General features: G+C 43.2%; 1 protein-coding gene across 1 annotated transcript in view; it reads left to right on the top strand.

Moving 5' to 3' along the window:
- The window catches only part of TTC1 (tetratricopeptide repeat domain 1), a 46,309-nt gene extending 33,015 nt beyond the window's left edge, over window positions 1-13,294 (top strand). Inside the window, exons 6-8 of the mRNA XM_047091715.1 lie at window positions 2,265-2,413; window positions 4,913-4,967; window positions 12,671-13,294. Of these exons, the coding sequence (XP_046947671.1) occupies window positions 2,265-2,413; window positions 4,913-4,967; window positions 12,671-12,804 (338 nt within the window). The 3' untranslated portion in view covers window positions 12,805-13,294. The remainder of the gene's footprint in view (window positions 1-2,264; window positions 2,414-4,912; window positions 4,968-12,670) is intronic.
- Window positions 13,295-22,626: the final 9,332 nt, after the last annotated feature.

Here is a 22,626-nt window from a genome sequence, read left to right as displayed (position 1 = left end):
ACTTCTGTAGTGTCTGAATTACTTTCTGAGGAGATTGAAATTGAAGATTTTAACTGCTGCTAGGGCATCTGGATCTGTGTATTTGTGGAGAGAGAAGCAGCACAGTGAGGGGCAGCTTCTATTGGGGAACTGGTACTCTTTTCACTTGTAATAATTCCTCCAAACCTACTTGCCATCATTTTAATTACATTTTCAGATTCTACACAGTGAACCGAGACTTTACTGTCTGCTACCTGGGTTCCATTATGGTCTTTTCATCTCACCAACATATAGACACACTCCCAGCCATAGGATCACTATTGGGTTGTTGGTTGGTTGCTTGGTTGGTTGGTTGCTTGGTTGGTTGGTTGCTTGGTTGGTTGGTTGCTTGGTTGGTTTTTTTGTTTCAAAAATTTCCTAATAGTCCAGACAATTGGTTTGGAGAATACACACGATCACTTTTCCTTGCATCCTACTACTCTCATGAATTTCTAGGTAATTACTAATTTGGGAATTTTTTTCAGTTTTCCATATTTGGATAGTATTTTCTTTTAGAGAATTGAAGAGTTAGAAGGAAGCTTGTATGTTATCTAGTCCCACTCATGCTCAGCATGAACTCCTCTCTTTTTTTTCTTCACATTAATTAATCACCTTCTTTACTGGCTTTCTTTTCTTTATGCTTAGTATTTCTGTATACTTAGTATTTCCTTCTTAATATACTGAAGGAAAGTGTTACTACTTTGAATCTAGCAAAGTACTTTCGATCTATTACTGTGTTGGGCTAGAACTAATTCTGAATATACTGTTTTGTTTGGAGGAAGGTATTTAACCTTAATTTGTGTGAGATGTGTGGGTTAGAAGAATTTAAATTAGGAACAGTTTGCCGATGTTCAGATCTCCTTTTTCTGTAACCACTCCACCTTTCAAATGGCTGGCTTCCTTCAGATATTCCCTTTTCATAGTCTTTGAGCACTCTCTGAAGTTACCCTATTTTCCTCCCTTCACTTATCTACTAGAATAGCTTAAAGCTTCATGTGAAGGATCTTGTCTGCTTGTTTACCACTATACTCTAGAGATAATACTACATGAAGTACATATATTTGGTACTAAAGAAATAGTTACTAAAAGCATGAATGAGTAAAAGTTGAGTATATTACTTGAAGAGAAAAAAGTTCTAGAGCCATGACATTGCTTTCTAACAGAAAAAGAAACAAACAAATAGGAGAAAGACAGTATATAGTTGACCCAAAACATGGGCAGAGGATTTTTCAAAGGGCAATTGTTGTTGGATAAAGGAAAGGGTGTCATGGGGCACCTGGGTGGCACAGTTGGTTGAGCGTCCGACTTCAGCTCAGGTCATGATCTCACAGCTTGTGAGTTGGAGCCCCATGTTGAACTCTGTGCTGACAGCTCGGAGCCTGGAGCCTGCTTCGGATTCTGTGTCTCCCTCTCTCTCTGCCCCTAACCCACTCACATTCTGTCTCTGTCTCTCTCAAAAATAAACAAACATTTAAAAAAATTTAAAAAAAAAAAAAAAAAAGGAAAGGGTGTTATGCACCAGTGACCTAAAGGTGTTGGAACACAAGTTTGAAGGAACAATGGGGGTTTAGCTAAACATGTAGCCTCAGTAGTTAAGGCGTAACCTCAGTCATTGAGGCCTAGAAAAAAGGATCAGCAGAATCTGCCACCAAACTGTTCGTTCAACTCTTTCATTTGTACCTTCAGATTCTTGCTCCCTTTGGCACTGTGCACACGGCCTCTGTGTTCTGGCCTGTTGTGAACTAGATGAAGAACAAGTGTGTGAAAACAGGACTTTGGGTATAGACCAGACTATAATCATCAAGCCAAATCCAGCCTGCCACCTGCGTGTGTACAGCCCATGAGCTAAGAATGGCTTTTACATTCTTAAGTGGTTAGAAATCAGAAGGGAAATATTTTGTGATATATGAAAATTATGAAATGCAAATTTCAATGTCCATAAACAAAGGTTTATGGGAACACAGCCATCTATTTATTTATAATAAATATATTTATACATTGTCGTTTCTTTTGTGCTACAGTCACAGAGTTGAGTAGTTGCAAAAGAGATGGTCTGTCCCATAGAGCCTGAGATATTTACTGTCTTGCCCTTTATAAGAAAAAGTTTGCCTGTGCCAGGTGTAGCCTTTGACAAATGATTCTTCCTTTTAGACCTTCGGAGGATGGTTAATAAAGAAACATGATATAGCTGAGGATGTGCAGGCCCTTTTTCCTCATGGTAACAATGATTTCTTCTCTTTTTACAGCTATTCAGTTAAACCCCAGCTATATCAGGGCAATATTGAGGAGAGCGGAGTTGTATGAGAAGACTGATAAGCTAGATGAAGCCCTGGAGGACTATAAATCCATATTAGAAAAAGATCCATCAATACATCAAGCAAGAGAAGCTTGCATGGTAAACCAATTTTTTTTATTTATTTTATTTATTTTGAGAGAGAGATAGCAAGTGGGGGAGGGACAGAGAGGGAATCCCAAGCAGGCTCTGTGCTGTCAGCGCAGAGCCCAGTGCGGGGTTCAAACTCACGAACCATGACATCATGACCTGAGCCAAAGTCAGGAGTCAGACGCTTAAGTGACTGAGCCACCCAGGTATCCTGGTAAACCTAATTTTTTTAAGTGTTTTTTTTTTTTCTGTTCCGTGTATTGCTACTCACTGAATCTTATAATCCTTTGGGACCCAACTACATTCTGTTTTTTTATATATTTATATTATAATATTTTTTTTTCACACTTTTGTCATTTTATTCACCAATCACAAATACGGTCTAAGGAGTCAAAGTGATCACGAATAATGGACTAGCACCTGGAACAAAATATATGGGAGATCTAACTTTGTGACCATGTGCCATTTAATCCCCATTCTGTTCATCTGTAGGGTTAATAAGAACTCAGTTTCATTGTTGGACTAGGCAGATCTTGTCCACTGTAGTTGTACAGTTTAGTCCAAAATGAATCTTAGTGTTATAGATCATAAACTCTGGTTTTCTGTCCATCTTTTTCAGTCACCGAGTTTCTAGTTATTATATGGCCAGCATGTTTCCAATTAAATATATTCCAAATTAGCCTCCTTATCTTTCTTAAAATGACTCTTATTCTTGTCCATGGCACTGTAGATCCTTTTGCTTCTAATAAACATCACAGTATTTTTAGGTCAGTTGTCAATTAGCTACATATTACTTGAGTTCTCCCCTTAAAAATAACCTTGGATCTGTGCCTTTACCTTTAGCACTGCTCTTGGTCTCTAATGTGCAGAGCAGTACACCCTCTAACACACGTGCTGCAGAGTTGGATGTGTCTGTATTATCGCCCTCCCAGATAACAGATGTTCAGATACGTTTGAGAAACACTGACTTCATTAAACAGTCTTCTTCACTGCCAAACTTCCCAGCTGGCCATGAGGACAGAGAGGTCTGTCGTGTGCACCAGCACACAGCACAGGTTACAGGCCTCCAGGAGATGAGACGGCGGGGACGTTTTTTTCATCGAAGGCAGCATTTTAGGATGGAAAGGTTTAGATGAAAATCTAAGTCAGACCCCTCTTAAAAATTGGGAGGTGTGGACATACTGGATCTTTCTTGAATTCCTGTGTCTTGGCATTCGGCTGGAACTCTTCAGTTCCTTGCTGACTATGCTGCTCTCTATTGCCTTACACTGATTGATTTCCTAGGTTACATTTCCTGTCTGGATGCTGAGAGCATTTGAGCAGGGTCCTGCCATGTAGGACTTCCCACTCATTTCATGAGATCATTATTCCACCAAGCAGACCTGAGAGATGTTGACCGGTCTCCCTGCATTAATATCCTAGGTGGTTTGGGTTTTGTTTTGCTTTGTGTTTTTGCACCCTCGAGATGAATTCCTTCAGTAATAACAAATTTTTTATTTATCTAAAAATGGAGCAATGAGAAAAAGACTGATTCGGATCATTAAAATACATAAGTAAATTTGACACCAGTTTTAGTGCCTTATGTGACTTTTGACATCTCTGGTGGTAGTATTGACTTAATTTGACATGGAGAAAAGGAATAGAGTTCTTAAAATCTTGGCTAAATTCTTGGTAGCCTTTATCCTTGGCAAATTAGGTTTAAACCGTTTGTAAAAGGAAGCCTTTTATATTAGTTGTCATATGCATAAAGAATTTATTTTATTTTGAATTATTATAACTGGGTTATCGCAGACTACTTAGGGCCGATCATAGAGCTAAAAGCAGCCATCTGAGACTCTGATCTAGATCAGTGATTTTCAGCTGGCATGATTTGGGATGGGTTGCCAGGGACATGTGGCAATGTCTGAAGACACTTTGGTTGTCATGACCAGCATGGTACTCTTGGCATCTAGTGGCCAGGGATGCTCTAAACATCCTGCACAAGATGCACAAGACAACCCCCACAACAAAGAATTACGTAGTCCAGGATATCATGTTGCCAAGATTGAAAAACCCTGAGCTAGGTGATCATTTAGGAACATCCAATATTGATCTGACCCCTTCTTAGCAAATTAGATTATATTAATAAAGGACTTCAAGTTAAAAAATATAAATGAGCCAAAAAAATTTTTTTTAATATATAAACTATAATCCTACCACCTAAATATTACCACTGTAAACATCTGGTATGTATTCTTTCAGAAATTTTTTTATGTGTATATTCACCAAATTTTTATTGAGATTCTTCCCAGGCCACTGGGCCAAGAACTGGGAGTATAGCAGTGAACCAGACAAAACTCCTTTGTGTAGCTCACCCACAAATATTTGTGGGGTTTTTTTCTGTATTTAACAGGATCATATATATGTACATCACCTGCTCTGACTTTCACATTAAGTGTGTGTTGCTCAATTTCAAAACAAAGCCAGAAGATTTTTCACCAGCTCTTCTTGTTTCTCCTCTTTTCCCCTCAGAGATTACCTAAGCAGATTGAAGAACGTAATGAAAAGCTAAAGGCAGAGATGTTAGGTAAGTTTGCGCCCCTTACTTTCCCATGGCCCTGGTAGCTGGGAGGCAGGATGCGGACAGCAGGATTTGGTACTTGCTGGAGGAGAATACAACAGTGAGAAATAGCTTTGGGGCCCTTCATTTGTTGTGTGAGCCAAACCATGGCCCTAGTGAGTTTGAACTGTTTTGGACTCCAGGAGGTTTAGAGTGGTTTAGAGAGGGTGTCAGCTTTTCAAAAACTAAACTTCTATTTAGTTTTTCCTGCCTTCAAGAATGTAAAATGTGATTCAACCTGGGATCCCACTAACAACTATTTCAGGTCATGAATTTCATGAAAAGAGTTGAGTTTCTTCATGGAGTAAATGACTTCTGTTTTTCATTTCATTAGAGTATAGTCACTACCAGCCGATACTGTGTCAGAACTAAGGGAATTTTTGTTTTGAAAATGGCATGAGAGTCCCTTCAGTGTTTAAGAAGACATGAGAAGTCAGGAATGAGGAATAAATGGTGAGGAGAACAAAGGAGTGTGAGTGAAGCATACGTCAAATGGATTCATGGTTTATTTCTCTTATTTGCCGAAGCATTTTATAGTTGGGGTCAGAGAAGCCTTCCCATGAACAGCCTGTTTGACTCAAGGGAGTCAAGTTTCCTAGACAGAGAGCTCTCCAGCACATTCTGCTTATAACCTGTCTCGTATTTCCCTGCTCAAGATCTGCTTTGTGTTTTACCTTATGAATATTTTCTAAATCTACTATGTGAATTGAATTTAATATATTGCCATCAGGTGGGCCTAAACAAAAAATCTTAAAATAAATTGGACTTGGCCATTTATGGCCACCGCATAGGTGTCAGTATCCAGAGAATGAGAACATATTTTCCAAAGGATCAGTCTGATAGCAGAACTGATTGAGAACAAGCCATTAAACCTGGACAATCCAAAACCTCTCGCTCCTGCTAAGAACTGTTTTAGAGTTGGGGACACTTCTGGAGCATTCCCCAGTTTTTCCAAAAAAGGCTCTTTCTTTCCCTAATTTACACCTACTTGACAGTTTTCCCTAATTGACACCTTGTTTGAGCAAAAAAAAATTATTTTAGAGGTACTCTTTCTTCAAAGAAAAGGGAAAAGAATTTTTCACCTATTCTAACAGTGACTCTTTGTTTTAGAAAAAAGCTAGTATCTGTACTTAGCTGAGCCAGATTCAGGCTGGAGGAGATTTGGGGTGGCCACAGTGCACTTGGAAAAGACCCTTGTTCTCCGGGTCTGTTTCTTTGAGCCAGTTTGAAACCGTGAAGGGATGGATGTAGACAGAATCTTATAGCCATTGTCAACTCCCGATGGAATCAAGACTTCCATTTCTCCTTGCCTGGCTGGCTGAGTCCCTCTAAATTCTCATGAGCCAAAATTTCTGTCTCTGTAGCTTTGGGTTTTACTTATATTGTCCCCTTCGTTTGAAATATTCAAGTTGAATTCATTCTCAGTTTCTTCTGTAATGACTTCTCCCCTCATCGGATTTCAGCAGTTTAAGTTGCTTGGTAAATCATATGTCAGTTTGTTGTTAAACATAAAAAGTATGAATAACTAGACTCCTTTACATTCTTACTCAGTAGAAGGATCATGAATAAGATACTGCCTCTAGGTGTTCCCCACTGTAGGAGAGCCTAAAAGAGAGAGAGCATTCTTGAGGTGGAATCACAGCCCCACAAGAGCATTCTGGACTTCTTCCCTCCCCCTTACAGGTGCCATGGCTGTGCTTCCTCTGCTGGGGGGTCCTCGGGGGCCACTCACAGCAGAATAATCTCACCCCTAGACATTCTGAACAAGCCTTCTGCAGTGGACCACACAATTTTTAGTGCTGGTTTCTCTGGAATGCTGGCTTCTGCTAAAAATTGGCAGTTAAAGATTTTAAAAGCCTGCTCAATACCACTTGTCATTGGCATTTACATAGTGAGGTCATTATTTAACAAAATGAGCTTTTTTATTTAAGTTTGCTCAGTTATCTCTGGCTTTTTCTTTTCTTTTTCTTTTCTCAGTAAGTTGACTTCCTTTTTGTTAGAAAAAAGAGCCATAAAGCTGCCTCCGCGAAGGAAAAAAATCCTAGTTGGACTAATGAAAGGGTGAACATCCTTGCTTCTCCCTTTCTAGCCATTGAGAAAATTATTAGAAAAAAAATTACATAAATCATTAGAACAACCCCAGTAATGCTTCCCTCTCATAGGCACCTGCGGCTGCTTCCTGCCCAGCCACTGTGGCACACGCCTGGGCCTTGTTCCCATCCAGCCCAGCTCTTCCACTCATACCATCACCTCCTTACACCCTCTTGGAACATATTTCTGCTCTCCTGATTCCTGAAGTTTCTCAGGTGTTCACTCCTGGCCACTAGCAACCTAACAAGTGCACATTTGTGAACTGAATTAAGAACACCATCTTGTATGATGCCGTGATCAAGAGCTACGTAAGGTCACTTGGAAGTAACCTGTCCGTTGTCTTTGCAAAGATTTGACACGTTCTTTTGGCTCTTTCCGTGCATTAAGTGCTTCTCTGCTCTGCATAGTAGAGGGTCCTAGAACCAGCTCCCTCACCCAACGTCATAAGAAAGCCTTGACGTTGTCACTGTCTCTTAAAACTGCTGAAGTCATAGGGGCGCCTGGGTGGCTCAATTGGTTGAGTGTCCGACTTCAGCTCAGGTCATGATTTCATGGTTTGTGAGTTTGAGCACCACGTCAGGCTCTGGTGCTGACAGCTCAGAGCCTGGAGCCTGCTTCGGATTCTGTGTCCCCCTTTCCACCCCACCCCTGCTTATGCTCTGTCTCTCTCTGTCAAAAATGAATAAACATTAAAAAAAAAAAAAAAAAAACCTTCTGAAGTCATACATGTGAGTATGGAAATCCAGGGTCTTTTTTTCATATTTCTTTTCATGCCACTCTGCCTGATGCTCGTTAGAGACTCCACATGCAGTGTGCTCTGGCCACATGAGTGTCTCTAAACCAATCCCTTGCTGTCATTATTCCCTCAGAGAGTATCAGTTTGTAGATTTTCACTGCCCTGCTTTCTGCCTCATTCCCTGGTTGCTGCTTCTCCAGCTCCTCTCAAGAGAGTCACTCCTTCTCCAGCTCCTCTCAAGAGAGTCACTCCTGGGGCGCCTGGCTGGCCCAGTCGGTTAAGTGTCTGAATTCAGCTCAGGTCATGGTCTCACGGTTTGTGAGTACGAGCCCCCCATCCAGCTCTCTGCTGTTAGCACAGAGCCCGCTTCAGGTCCTCTGTCCCTTTCTTGTTCTGCCCCTCCCCCACTTGCATTCTCTCTGTCTCTTTAAATAAGTAAACTTTAAAGAAAAAAAAAAAAGTCACTCCTGCTTCTTTGACAGTTCTTGGGAAGGCTTATTTCAGCCTCCACTTTCACCCAAAAGCTAATGTAGGCATTTGATTTGGCTGTGAATTATTTTATCTTCCATATTCTGTGCTTGATTTGCCTTTTGCTCAAAGGAAAGCAAGAGGCAGCTGCATGGCTTAGTTTTCCTGCCTCATAAGAGGAAATGCAGTGAGTCGGAATTCAGTTGTGTCCTGCTGGGCCCAAACCCCAGCTGTCTTAAGGAAGTGAAAACAAATGGCATTCCTGGCCCTCCTCAGGGTGAATGGACTGCCACACAGTATCTCCAAGGAGAAGTTATGTGTAAGAGTCCATTGGGTTATTGTGACACAGTGTTGCTTGGAGGCATAGAAGCTAACACTTATCAGATCTGGATCCAGTGACAAGCGTTGATCTCTAGTCATAAACATTCCTGTCTGAGCACAAGCAATTTGGGACTCTTCTCTTTGCCTGCAGTTAGTCTAATAGATGAGATCCTAACACGGACATGTTGACACGTCCCAGCTGAGTGATGGTGCCAGATCTGCTCCAAGTGGAAATAAGAAAATCTGACTGATTACTGCCTACATAGGGAAGGCGTACAATTTGGCAGCCAGTGGAAAGGGTGGCAGATAGGCTAATGTGGCAGATCCTGTCCGAGGGACCAGGAAGCTGCATTAGTCTCTGAGCATCCAACCGGACTCTAAACAGCAGCAGGGAAACTCCTGAGGGTGAGTGTGAGTATATTTATGAGCATGATCTCTACCGAAGGTGCTTCTCTACTGTAACCATAAACAGCAAAAGATGAATTTTTCAATCATCTTTCAACCAAAAAATCATTGGTTCTACCATAATGTTTTACTCTGTTCCCTTATATTCTCACTGGCCTCAGTCTGATTTCAGAGCTTTTTTTCTTCTTCCTTTTTAAGATTTTATTTTTAAGTAATCTGTACACCCAGTGTGGGTCTCAAACTCGCAACCCCGAGATCAAGAGTTGTACGCTCCACCAACTGAGTCAGCCTTGCACCCCTCAGAACTTCTTTACCCAGCATTATAGGCATTCAGATATTTGTTCAGTGAATAAATAAATGGCTGCTTTCCCAGAATGTTGCACTAACTTTCTGTCAGGACCACCTCCAGGCTCTCCTTTTCATTCTTCCTTTGCCACAGCATTATTAACCCTTAAAGCTCAGTTCTCAAATCTTCAGTGGCCTTCCCCGTGGCACAAGAGTCATAGACTCTGGCCTGGCTCATAAGAACATGCCCGAGCCCACTGGACACATTGCTTGCCCTTGCCCACCCCTCTCTATACATTTATCCAAACCATTTTTGCCAGCCCTGCCCGCTCCCTCTGTCTCAAATGACTACAGTCCTGTCTGTCCTCTGATGATGATTCGCATGGACACTTTTACACGAGAAGCTCTGGCAGAGCTCCCCCCTCCCCACCCCCAGGAAGGAATCTTCTTACTGACTCTCCTGGCACTCATATCTCAGCTTCCCCGTGAACTGGCTTGTGTGTGTGTGTGTGTGTGTGTGTGTGTGTGTGTGTGTGTGTGTGTCTTGTCTTCCCCATCCTATCTCAGCTTATTCTGGTGAAGTGACTGTCTCCTGTCTCTGCCTCCCTACCACACAGCGAGATGCCACACATGTGAACTTAGGACTGTTGGTCAGATTCAAGTCTGGGAACCTCTCCTCTCTAACATGGAGACTTTTTCATCGTGTCTTTATCAGGTGTCTGGGAACCTCTCCTCTCTAACATGGAGACTTTTTCATCGTGTCTTTATCAGGTGTCTCAGGCACTTTGTGTGCATTGTCTCACGTAGCAGGCAGAACTTCCCACATTCTGATCTGGAGATCACATAGTAAAACTATTGCGGAATGTTAGAAAGGCCGAGAACGGAAGGAAGGAGAATGATAGCCTGTGTGCAGGCTGAGTCCTCAGAGAAACAGAAGCAGGATCAGATTAGATGTACAAGAAACCCATCGGGGAAACACCTGGAAGGGGAAGTGGGGCAGAGGGGTGGGAGCTGTCAGATGGCTGTGGAGGATAGAGGGAAGTGGAGTAGGAAGTCTCACCCAGCATGTAGTGCTCAGAAAGTTCCAGCAAAGCCGTCAGGGAGCCCCACTCACCTGTCAGAGCACCTGGTCTGCCCCTACTGAGCTCAGTCGGTCACTGACTGGGACATGCAGGTGTCGGCAGAGGGCATCTGGGGAAGCACGTTTTCATGAGTGCCGTCCAGAGAATCAGTTAAGCTAAAAGTGCAAGGCTCACTGTGGTGGGCACCTTCTTCAGCAGGGCAAGCAAAGTGAGAACCTGCAGAAGGCCCTAATTGTCCCTCTCCATCTGCAGTTTAAAGTCCTGTCCCCTTGCCATCCACGGAACACAGTGGCATGCCAGCGTCCTGCCCCTCTCAGTTCCTCAGCGCGCTGCAGTGTAGTCTCTCCTGTGGTGCCTCTCACCCCCGCACAGGCGGAGAGCTCCTCCCCAGGGCTCAGGGCGCACCTCGCTCCTGTGTCTGCCTCCCCGCTAGACCGAGAGCATCTCCGAAGTCTGTAGCTCCCATTGCATCAAATGGCAGAGCCCGTACAGTTGGCGCTTTCACGGGTTGCTGTGCAGTGAGATGGGCTCGCAGCAAGACCTCCATCCAGGGGGCACCTGGGGCTCAGTCGCCAGTCCAGAGTGGCCCTCGAACAGAGGAGGCTGCCAGATGGCGCTGCTGCTCTTGGGAAGCGTGGTGTGAACATCCCTTGAGATTCATTCTCCTTTCATTCGCTCCATGTCAGAAGAGCCAAGGGTTGTGCCAGCAGTGACCTTTTAGTTGGCTTCTTTAAATGTGTGTTTCCCCCCTGCCCTCCTTCCTCAACCCCAGGACAGACCGCCAAGGTCCTGGGTGACTCATGCTTACCTGAGGATGCCCCCTCCTTTCTTTGTTTGTTGTGGCCCCTACCTGGGCATCCATCCACTTGAGGCTGTGCTCTGGGCGGCACCTGGGTGTGGGGATGGGCTGCCAGCGCCTCTCCTCAAACAGGCGCACTCAGCACGTGTGATCCAGGTTTAAGTTTGGGAAGCCTGTCTGGAGACTGGTTAGCCTGGGTCTGGGACCTTCCGGGGGATAAGTCTTAGACTGAGACCAAAAGTTCTTGCAACGAGTTACTAGAAAAGGCCTTGACATGTGAAGGCCATGCATCTGTAAGTTCTCTGCTTGGGCTTTGCTTCAAGGTGGGAGGCCTCAGAGAGAGAAAGCTGCTAACAAGTGGGACAGTGGGAAGGAACCCGTAGCTCTGACAGTTAGGGGCTTCTTCCCCTTTACCCCCATGCTCCTCTCCATTGGAAGCGTACCTGCAAGAACAATTGTTCAGAAAGAGTTGAAACTGTGTATTCACCTGTTCCAGCCAAAGATTTTCCAAAATGCTCCTACCTTCAAATATTCCATCCCATTGCCCCATAAGTCCCTATAAATCTCCAGCTGTTGACATACAAACTCTGTGGCACTCTTATATGTAGAATCCACATAAAACTCCTTGTTTATACCACGTGTCTCAATTTTGGTTTTTGAAACGTGAATGCACCTGTGATTAATGAGTAAAGCCCAAATCTTGGGGAGAAGAGACTGGACTATTGAGGTGGGTGGTGCCATCAAAGGAATAAGAACCCCTGTTTCCTGAGAAGCAACGTGTTTGGTGTAGAAGCTAAGGCTTTCCCTAGTAAAGCAGGAAGCTCTTCAGTGTGAACCCAGGCTCAGTAGAAGTCTGCTGAGTGGAATTGGATGCAGCAGGTGGCTGCTGCTTTTTCCACAGAGAACAGACTTGGAGGGTCCACTGCCCTTAGCACCAGGCCCTGGGGCTCAGCAGTATGCTTTCAGCCCCCCTGGGAGCAGCAGTCACTTTGGCCGTCACTCATCCCAGGGCCTGTGTCCTTTGTTGGTCCTGGCCTGTTGGGATAGGAAGATCATCTACAAAGTACAGGCTTGGGGGTGGTGCCTGGGTGGCTCAGTTGGTTAGGTGTCCAACTTCGGCTCAGGTCACGATGTCACGGTTCATGAGTTCAAACCCCACATCAGGCTCTGCACTGACAGCTCAGAGCCTGGATCCTGCTCTGGAATCTGTGTCTCCCTCTCTCTCTCTCTCTCTCCCCCTCCCCCACTTGCTCTCTCCAAATAAACTTAAAAAAAAAAAAAAGGCTTGGGGATGGGTGGCCCTAAAGTGTGACCACACTGCTGAGGGGGCTAAAGTTTTCATAATTTTAAAAGCAGGAGTTTCTTTAACTGAAGAGAGATGTCCTTTATATTTTGTAATCAGATAGGAAGGCAGGATCAGTCGAGGTCTTCCTACATCTGTTTTTTCCCCATATTTATTTGAATTTCCACTTTTACATTGCAGGTAAACTTAAAGATCTTGGGAACTTGGTTCTTCGACCTTTTGGACTCTCCACCGAAAATTTCCAGATCAAACAGGATTCCTCTACTGGTTCCTACTCCATCAATTTTGTTCAAAATCCAAATAATAACAGATAACAAAGTTTACAGTAGCTTTTGAAGCTGGCTTGGAGATTGTATGCTGCTCGCTGTTAGCAAGGGGGAAGGCCCTGCCAATATTTAACTTTCAAAAGCATCTTATCTCAAAGACAGGCTATCTGCTAGGGCCCAGTGCTCCCTTCTCCCTCTTGTTTTATGATCCAGGTCAAATGCACTTCTGATGTAATAAGCCTAATTTGATTTCCGTTTTAAGGTGGTGTCTATGCATCTGTTACCCTTGATTCTGGCTGACCTTTGCTTTGTCCGGGCAGAAGCCTGCTTGTCAAAGCTGACCTCCCTGAGCTATACACACAAGCCCAGCCAAAGTGTCTCCTGGCCCAAGCCAGGTTCAGAGACTACCCAGACATGATTCATGAGGCTCCCGCCTGCTGCCCCCTCTCCCTGATTACTCACATTGCTCAGGCCGCCGGGCATGGGCTCCAGCGTCTCCTGGTTTCCTCTGTGGTAATAAACGCTTTCTTTGACGGTCTGAGCTGGCTTGTGAATTTTGTCCCCATAATGACAGCTAAAGCGGAAGGCTCCTCTGGCTTCAGGCTCAGTGTTGCTGAATGTTACCAGCATCAACAGATCTGCCCACAGTCTTAGTTGCCACCTCGAAGATGATCTTGAAGAACTGACCATTCCACCAGGTACTAGAATGCAGAAACCACCTCACACAGTGTCTTGGGCCTCTTCAGGTTTGTGCAGATCATGATGAGATCAGTGTTTTTGCCCAAGCATCAGTCTTAACAGTTTTAACTTAAAGTAGCTCCATTCAAGAAGAGCGGTATGTGAATCCCAGACAAAACCATATTCTTTTAGACTACACGAACCCAGAGGTTTCAAAGGTAGGTTTGGGCTTTCTTAGTCATCACTGATTGTTGGTGAAAGCTTTCAGTTCTGGTTTGAGTGTCAAAGGCAGTGACTTGCAGGTTTCATCTCAGAACTGAAGTTTCCATATAATTCTGTAAGTGACATTGCAGCAGTCCTGCCCCGTGTCCAGATGTGCCACGGCTCTGATCTGTTCCTCAGAGCCCCTTTAGAGTGCAGTGCGTTGGTCGCAGAATGATGTGCAGTGTTAACTCTGTGCTATGCTAAGCCTCTCTTCCAGATTTTGAAATGGAATTAAGGGGAAAAGGAGAGGGGGAAAGCACGTGGTTACTTTTGCTTTGCTGTCTTTATGATAAATCTGGCATCTGAAGTTCTCAAAAAAGTGTGTGTGAGGAATCACAGCGATTGTGCAGGAGCTTTGGCCAAAAGGCCTGTGTCCGGCTCTCGGTGGTGATGGCGTCCTGTGCAGCCGTTTTGCCAGAGCAGCGATTCCCAGGTCGCTCACCTCAGGACCCTCACACTCCAGAGCGTTTGAAGAGTGTTTGGGGTTATGTGGGTTTTATCCATTGATGTTTACCAGATGAGAAATTAAAACTGAGAAGTCCCTTAAATACTTAGTTAATTCCTTTAAAAATAGCAAATATATTTCTTGTTTATATATATATATATATATATTTTTTTTTTAAAAACAATAGTTTTAGAAAAATGTCTTCCAAAACAAAAACATTTCAGTAAGAAGAATGACATTTTACATTTCTATAAATCTCTTTCACGTGTGGCTTAGTAGAGGCTAGCAGGATTCAGATCTGCTTCTGCACTCAGGTTGTCACAGTATCCCATCACGTAGCCTGGCGAATCCTACACCGGGCACACCCATGACAGTGTGACAGTGAGAAAAGCAGTTGACCTACCTCTTAGTATTAGCGAAAATAGCTTTGACTTCTTGGAGACCTGAAAGGGTCTCAGGAATTCCTGGCAGGCCTCAGGGCACTTTTTTTCTTCTTTAATAGAGCTCTACACCCAACATGGGGTTTGAATCACAACCCCAAGATCAAGAGTCGCATGCTCTACCAACTGAGCCAGCCAGGCTCCCCTCAGATCACATTTTGAGAGCTACTTTGCCAGATTCTGACTTTGGGCTCAACAGCTGAGACTCAGCCAAGGTCGGAGCTGAGATTCCTGAGCACCTGTCTGAACCTCCAGGGAGTGAGGAAATAGACATGTTTGCCTAGACACAGCCTTCCTTTAAGACATTGTCATTGCCACAGGCTCCAGAGGTTATGCTTTTTTTTTTTTTTTTTTTTTTTTAGTCTATTTATTTTCAAAGAGAGAGCATGAGCATGAGCAATGGAGGGGCAGGGAAAGAGGGGGAGAGAGAATCCCAAGCAGGCTCCACACTGTCAGCACAGAACCAGACGCAGGGCTTGAACTCACAAACCGTGAGATCATGACCTGAGCTGAAATCAAGAGCCGGACACTCAACTGACTGAGCTACTCAGGTGCCCAGGTTTTGCTTCTTAGGCCTTCCTCTCTGCTTCCTCTCCCTTCTCCACCACCTCCACCCTGCTGAAATCTCACAATGAATCTTGAAAGAAAAGAAAGAGAATCTAACTAGGTGTGAATTTTTTTTTTAATTTTTTTAACGTTTATTTTTGAGAGAGTGCGAGCAGCGGAGGGACAGAGAGAGAGGGAGACACAGAATCTGAAGCAGGCTCCAGGCTGAGCTGTCAGTGCAGAGCCCGATGCGGGACTCAAACCCACGAACTGTGAGATCATGACCTGAGCCGAAGTCACTCAACCGTCTGAGCCACCCACGCACCCCTAAGTGTGAAATTTCTTAAGCCAAGGAGTTTGTTTTGTTTTGTTTTGTTTTTAATCAACCACAATTATTTCTCTGTTTACAAATCTGGAAGAAAAAATAGATTCAACCTTTTGAAAATGGTTGACATTAGAATGAATGGAATAGAATTGAAGCATTTGATATTGTATATGTTCTTACTCCGACAATATCATGATGGATCAAAATAATTTTGGATCTCCTTCAACAGTTTCCTTGAAGACTATTAAGATACATATTATTTAAATAATATGATCTATTCCCTGCCTCCATGAGCTCCTGGAAGGTAAGGGCCATGTTTATTTTTTTAATAGCACCAACACCTACTGCTCTACCAGAAACCCAGTTAATTGGTATTAAAGAGCATTCTACAAGAAGTGTTTTCAATGTGAATAACCATCACAATCCAGAAGTCTCCAGTATCTGTACCCTTTGATTAGTACCTGATTTTTAAAATGTCTCCTTTACTAACCGTTATATGTTATCTCAAGGTAAGTAGAAACTAGTCATTTCCTCAAAATCTTAAGATCTGGCAAGTGTTTTTAATGTCAGCCAGGTTTATGTGCTATTTTTCACCTTCCAAAGAATATGGTGGGAGGCAATGAAAGATAATAGCTTGGTTTCACCTAGTCGAGACCAGTGGATTGATCTGGAACTTTCCTGTGTATTGCCCAGAATGGCCTTAACACCCTACAGTTAATGGTCCCAGAACTTTCTACAGTAGTGTTTTTATTTGGATAGGTGTGCAGTTCTGGCTAATTTAGAGGGCTCAGCTAGGATTTCTCAACAGTGAATCCAGTACTTACACACTGTGAAGCTTAAAAAGACACTTTGTAAAGAAAGTCACTTTAAGCCAGTGTGGAGCCCATCTTGTGCAGCCATGTAAAATGTCCTGAGATGTTGAGCATTCAATCTGGCTTGTAAGCATATGTCTTCTCATCTGTAAATTTTCATTTTTGCATCTTCGAGACTTGTAAGGGTTTGTCTTGAGACTTTCAGAAATCCCCACCTTGTTCTGTAGTTTCAGCCTCCCCACCCTCTCCCAGATCACATTTCCACTGAATCTTGTGTTCTCTGTATTTCCATACTATGTCTTAACCACCCCTCTAACTTTGACATGAGCGACTTTTCTGTTCACAGGAGGTTCACCCAGGAAACTGGGACTATTCCTACAACAAAGTCCTACTCATCTAGTGCTTTTTCTGTGGAGTGCACTGTAGATTAGTTCCTTTTCCTCATGTCATGCATCTGAGTTATGGTTATATTCTATTCTTAAGATCCAACCTCTTTTCCTAAGAACTCTGACTTTCCGTATATGATTCCCTTCCATCAGAAACACTGCCCCTGGGTTCCCTTCCCCCCACCCTTTTGCCCCTTGTCTCACCCCCCAGAACTCCATATCTTATTACAAGTTATTGTGCTTGTAGGAATAGAGAATATTACACCATGCCGAGATGTGGAGGCTGGGGAGTGGCTGAGCCTACTAGCTAATGACCTGAACATCGTGGCACTGGGCCTACATTTGAACTTCAGTAAAATGGCAAGACCTCACACATTGGACCTTCAGAGTTAACTCAGGTATAGTCAAAGGCATGAATGCTTGTTCAGTCTTAAATGACGAAAGTCCCTATTTCTCGCAACATTTTGTGGCATTAAAAGTAGGGAACTGCTCTTGGAAATGTTGTTGGGCCTGGTGATTATTTCTGGTGCTGTGGGTCGCTGAGCTGGCCTCCAAGCCTATTGGAAATGTAATTGAGTTCCTTTTACACAGCTCTGAAGCTGGAATCCAGACTGATTTAGAAAGACAGAGGGAGGGATTTTACTGAGTAAAATGTCATGGGCTAGAGAACTGGCAGCAGGTATTAAATGTAAACCTGATTGGGAGACGTATTTGCCGAGTTGTCTGTCTGATCCTAAGAGCTAACCAGACCTGTGAATCCTGTCTTTTACAACCTGTTTAGCAAAAATTGAAATGTCAAAGGGGAAGATCAAGGAGGATGGGAACAGCTGTGCAGGTGAATGGCTGCTTTAATATCCTTAAGGTCTTTAAAGGGCAAGGTCCAGTAACCCTCTAAGACCAGGGTGCCAATCTGAGAAACCTCCTAGGACAGGAAGAATCAGTGCTTTAAGCCTCTGTCCCTTTTCCTCTGTTATCTGAACTTCCCTTAAGCTTGCTGTTGGCCTACAAGGCAGCATAGAGTTGCTGAGCTCAGTCTTCCAGGGGCAGCCCCGGGGGTCACTGCCAGCTCGGCTGTTGACTTTTCTGTGTCTGTGTTGCTGTGATCACTTCCTGTCGTAAGCCAGCCTTTCCCTTCATCGCCCCCTCATTTCTGAAGGCATTGAACTCTTCCTCTAATACGTCTTTTGGGGTGTACTGCGTGCTTGATACCCCCAAACCCTGGTAAAAATCTTGGAACACTTTTAGCGAGGTGTGTATGCTCCTTTTCACCCTGCAACCCACTCCCCCCCGCCCCCCCTCCCATTTCGATAGTTATGAGCTTAGTTAGTCCTTCCGTCACCTGCATTTCCTTTAAAAGAGGAAGCATGTGCACATTGTACCAGAAGGGGCTAGGAAGTCTGTAACTTCAGGAAACTGTACAGTTAAAAGCCGGACAGAAAAAGGAGGTGATTGTTTCCATTTGCTTCCTGCTGTCTGCCAAGAGCTGCCCTGAGTCCCCACTAGAACAAGCCCATTAGTGCTTCTGAAAGTGAGCAATGGACTGCTTGCTACCAGTCAACCCGAGAGGTGGGGCTAAAATAACCCTAGAGTATCAGAACAATTGCTTCAAACCCTTCAAGGGGCAGTCAAGAAACTAGTAACATGAGTATATGAAAACTAGTGAGCATGGCCCTCATACTTCAGGGCATTAAACGTTTCAGTCCTCCTGGCTACAAGCTGCTAATTGTCGAAGCTAGGGTTGGATACATGGGGTTTGTTAGTTATGCTAGTCTACTTTACAGATGTTTAGAATATTCTATAATAAGAATTTTCCAACTCTGTGAGGTCTGCAAACTAGGAATAAACTCCATCACATAGGAGTTAAGCTCTATTAGCCAGAACTAGAAATATGACTCTTTACCTTCTTTTTGCTTTCACTCAGGAGGCAACTTTGGAAGCCCACACTTCCCTCTTAGCTAAAGCACGGCACGGCCTGCTGTCTCATTGCCCAGGAAGCGCATAGCTAACCACTCTCAGCCACGATTTGGTCCCAGCTCCTAGAGCTCTGGCTTGCTGAAAAAATACAGCCCAACCAGATGGGAACTCCTGCCTGGCACTGGGGCTTCTAAGCCATCAGGCGTCATGGCGGATGTGAAGGGAACCAACTCAGAAGCCTCTCCGGGAAATCCTTAGTGCCAAAGGTGAGGAGCTAGATACGAAGATACTGGAAGCTTGTTGTCCCCCTGTGGGATGCTGTGTCAGGTGGATGTCTACATCAGGCACCCCACCTGAACACCCACCTGGCAGCCACCTAAGGCCACCTGAGCACCCAAGTGCCCTCCAATCCCCCAAATGTAACAAGTTAGAAATCCACAGATGGTAAAGTCTTCAGGCGGACTAAAGACAGAAGTCCTCAGGGAGGCCAGGAATGGGAAGCAAGGGAATGGAGTGAAGTAGGGAGAACAGTGTTTACATCTCAAAGAATGTAGGCTTTGGTGGACGGTCTCTGGTACTTGGTCTGACGTACACAACATTGTTTTGTGGAATAGTTTGACTAGCCCAAAATAGAATACACTATTTGCAACTTTTCCTCACGAAGTTAACTGGGAGAGAAGGTCGGGTGATTTCCTGAGGCAGCGTGACACTGATGAGGTCCTGCCGTTGGCAGCGCTGACATCAGAGGTCAAGAGTAACTGCCTTGTTTTCTACAGGTGTTAGAGCAGCTTCATTTAAACATGTGAAGGATCCCCAGCCCCATCCCTGTCTTCCACAAGGTTGCTTTGTGTTTTACTGAAGCCCCTGGCTGTGCTTTTCTGGAACAGTGACACAGCAGACAACTCCTTTACCTCAAGGTACTTCAGACTGATGATATGGTTCACCTGCTTTAGATCACAGATCTGAGCTGTCCACTCAGGAATCATGCACTGAGCTTAGAATTCAGAAGCACAAAATTATAGACTAGTTCACTCAAGGGAAAAAAATTCCATCTTCCATGGTTTTGGCCAGTGAGGTTACCGTGTGATTCTTCTGTCAGGAAGGTGACTGGTAGACCTTAGATTAGAATCCATACCTGTAAAGCAGGTTATCTGTATAGAAACATCCTCTTAATGTCACCAACTCACTTTGCCTCCCTTGCGTCAGAAGGTTGCTTCTACAAATGTGTTTCACAAGGGAATCGGGAAAGGGCTAATCCCAGAAGTATGCTTAAGTACGGTGACCTAGCAGCTTGGGTTTGGCCAGCTCTTTCTTCCTCTGACACAGTATTCCTGACGTATACCCTTTCCTTCCAGGTTCATTACCTTCTTGATATGATACCTACTTGTTTAGGCCATGAAATTTCACTGTGAATAAGCAAAGATTTGGCAGGATGTTCACCACTAGAGCAAGGTATGCTTAAAGAAAACACAGCTCTATTCAAAGCACTGAGGGAAGAATCATTACTTGAAAGAAGAAAAATGAGTTCTTAGGTATAAAAGCAGGAAAACAGCTTAATTTTATCTGTAGGGCATATTTGCAGTGACATACCCGGCATGTCCATGGAGGCACTGGTACATTCCATACAGGATTCCAGGGCATGAATCCAAACTTACATTTCCTTATATGAAGACCAGAAAGGTCCTGAGTTGTATCCATGGGTTTCATCACTCATCCCCTCTCCTTTGTTAAGAGTGGTGTCTGTAAACACACTGACACATGTATATAACATGATCTGGACTGTATCGGGGCGGGGTGGATGTCATGTGGCGGCCTTCCAGATGATGTGTGCATGGCTTCTTCACCTTGGTTCTCTCTAGTTCCATTTCCATTAGTAGGAAACTTCAGGGGGGATACAAAATATAAACAGAGCCATAATCCAGTGGCCCCGTCTTTACACTTACATAAACTGAAATGGGAGAATATTTGAGCTTAAAGATTCTGCACATACTCTGGAATAACAGGCAGCCTTCTAAAGAATTGCTTATCTCAAATGAGCTGGTTTGGGGGTGAGACACAGTAACTTAAGTTTTTGGGTCTGAAAAATCTCAGCTCTCTGGTAGGCTTTAAAAGGCTAATTTTTTCCTGAAAACAAGTGTTTCTGCTCAAACACATTGGACATGCTAGGCCTTTTATTTTTTTTAAGTTTATTTATTTTGAGAGAGAAAGAGAGATCACAAGTGGGGTAGGGTCAGAGAGAAGGAGAGACGGAATCTCAAGCAGGCTCTGCACCATCAGTGCAGAGCCCGATGCGGGGCCCGAACCCACAAAGCGTGAGATCATGACCTGAACCGAGATCAAGAGTCGGACGCTTAACCGACTGTGCCATCCAGGTGCCCCAGACATGCTGGGCTTTTAAAGAAGCAACCATTTATCCATAAGGGCAGGACTTCTTAAAATTAAACATACCAGTAGATACTTAATCACATCCAACTCTGAATGGTAGTAAATTTGTTTCCATCAGAAAAGAAAACCGTATACTCCTGAAAACAATATTACAGTATATGTTAACTAGAGTTTGAAGAAAACAGTAATGTCTGTGTACAGGGTCCTAATTAAACTATTCACCCTTCTTCTATCCTTTGATCATAGAGGGTCCCATAAAATCTCCCGGTGATTAAATAAAAACTTACAGGCTGTTCGCCTAAGGAGGCAGTGTTACTTAAAACGGCTCCCCAAAGAACAACAGTGGCTGAGTCCTAATAGTTAAAAAAAAAAATCTAACTCCTAAAAAGTAAACAAAAGTTTTTAGATAACTAAATTTTAAAAAATCAAGACTTTATTGGATAAATGTTACACAACATTCTTTAACATTGAAGTCTTAGCATACTTTAGATGAGAAACAATTTTTGTCATTCAAGTCTACAAAATGAAATAGGCTTGTGAAGATTTGAAATACAAAGGTAGCATGAAGCAAAGCTTAAATATTAAGCAACTAAAGCAATGAAAAGTGAAATAGCAACATGGTATGTCTAGGTTTTAAACACCACCAAATTTCATTTATTAAAAAATGAAAATGTGGTTTATAACAAAATGCCTTTGAGAGTTTTGTCATGAGAAAAAAATAGATACTTAAAAAGAATTGGGAGAGATCAGGTTTTGCCTTTGTATTTCTTGGTCATTTCCATCACTGCACAAAGAATTCTAAAGCTTAATTACAAATCCTTATTGTACAACCCACCATGGCTTAGAGTTCTCTGGTTCTTAAAGTGAGCCTGAAAGGTACTGCTGGTGTTCAACATCTGAAAGAACAAGATGGACCCAAGTCTAAGAGGGCGCCACAGAAGTACATGTAATCTTTAGAACTCCCTGCTGCTAGTTCCTGAGCTTTTTCAGATTTGATCAAACGTGTGTAATGACTTCATGAAGAACTTTCCAAAAAGACTTTAGAGTGCACTCCAAACTTAATTATTTGCAGTGTAATCAAAATTTGTTTAAGCTCACTAGAAGACTGTTCACCTTTTCTTCTTGAGTCGTAAAACAAGTCCTAGTCAAGTATATTAAATGTTTCCCAACTCTTACCCAGACCCTTTTCTTAATCCTGAGTGTGGGGTTAAGTAATTCCAAACCTATACAGTAAGATTATGGAAAGTCTGAACACTGGAGCCAAATGTTCAGTTATGTTGCTTCAAATGAATTTTGTATTTTATTTTTTGGCATTTTTCCCTTTTTGTATTAAGTAATCAATATGGATTATTTTGTAAAAAATAAATCAGCATTGCCACTAAAAAACTTCAGTATTATTATTAAAAGTACGGCACCATCAAATATAAAATGCCTTAAAAATGTAGTAGTAATAGGTCCATCTGTTTTTCTCATGTTTTCTCCATTCATTAAAAAGAAAAATTAAAGTTTTTCATAATATGTATTTTCCAAAGACCAAAGCAACAGTATGGTCTCCATTAATAAGAATTCATTTTCCATGTGTGAAAGCTCTTTATGGGTCTGTTCCTACTACGTGTTCCCAGGGTCAAGGCCCACCTGACACCTGGGAGAATGAGTATCTTGCACTTAGAAGGAA

This window comes from Lynx rufus, unplaced genomic scaffold, assembly GCF_022079265.1.
Source record: "Lynx rufus isolate CCGP_SWC_20201006 ecotype Redwood Valley unplaced genomic scaffold, mLynRuf1.p SCAF_1, whole genome shotgun sequence".
Taxonomy (NCBI): domain Eukaryota; kingdom Metazoa; phylum Chordata; class Mammalia; order Carnivora; family Felidae; genus Lynx; species Lynx rufus.
The sequence above is the reverse complement of the archived record's forward strand: the minus strand, read 5'-3'. Positions and strand labels throughout refer to the sequence as shown.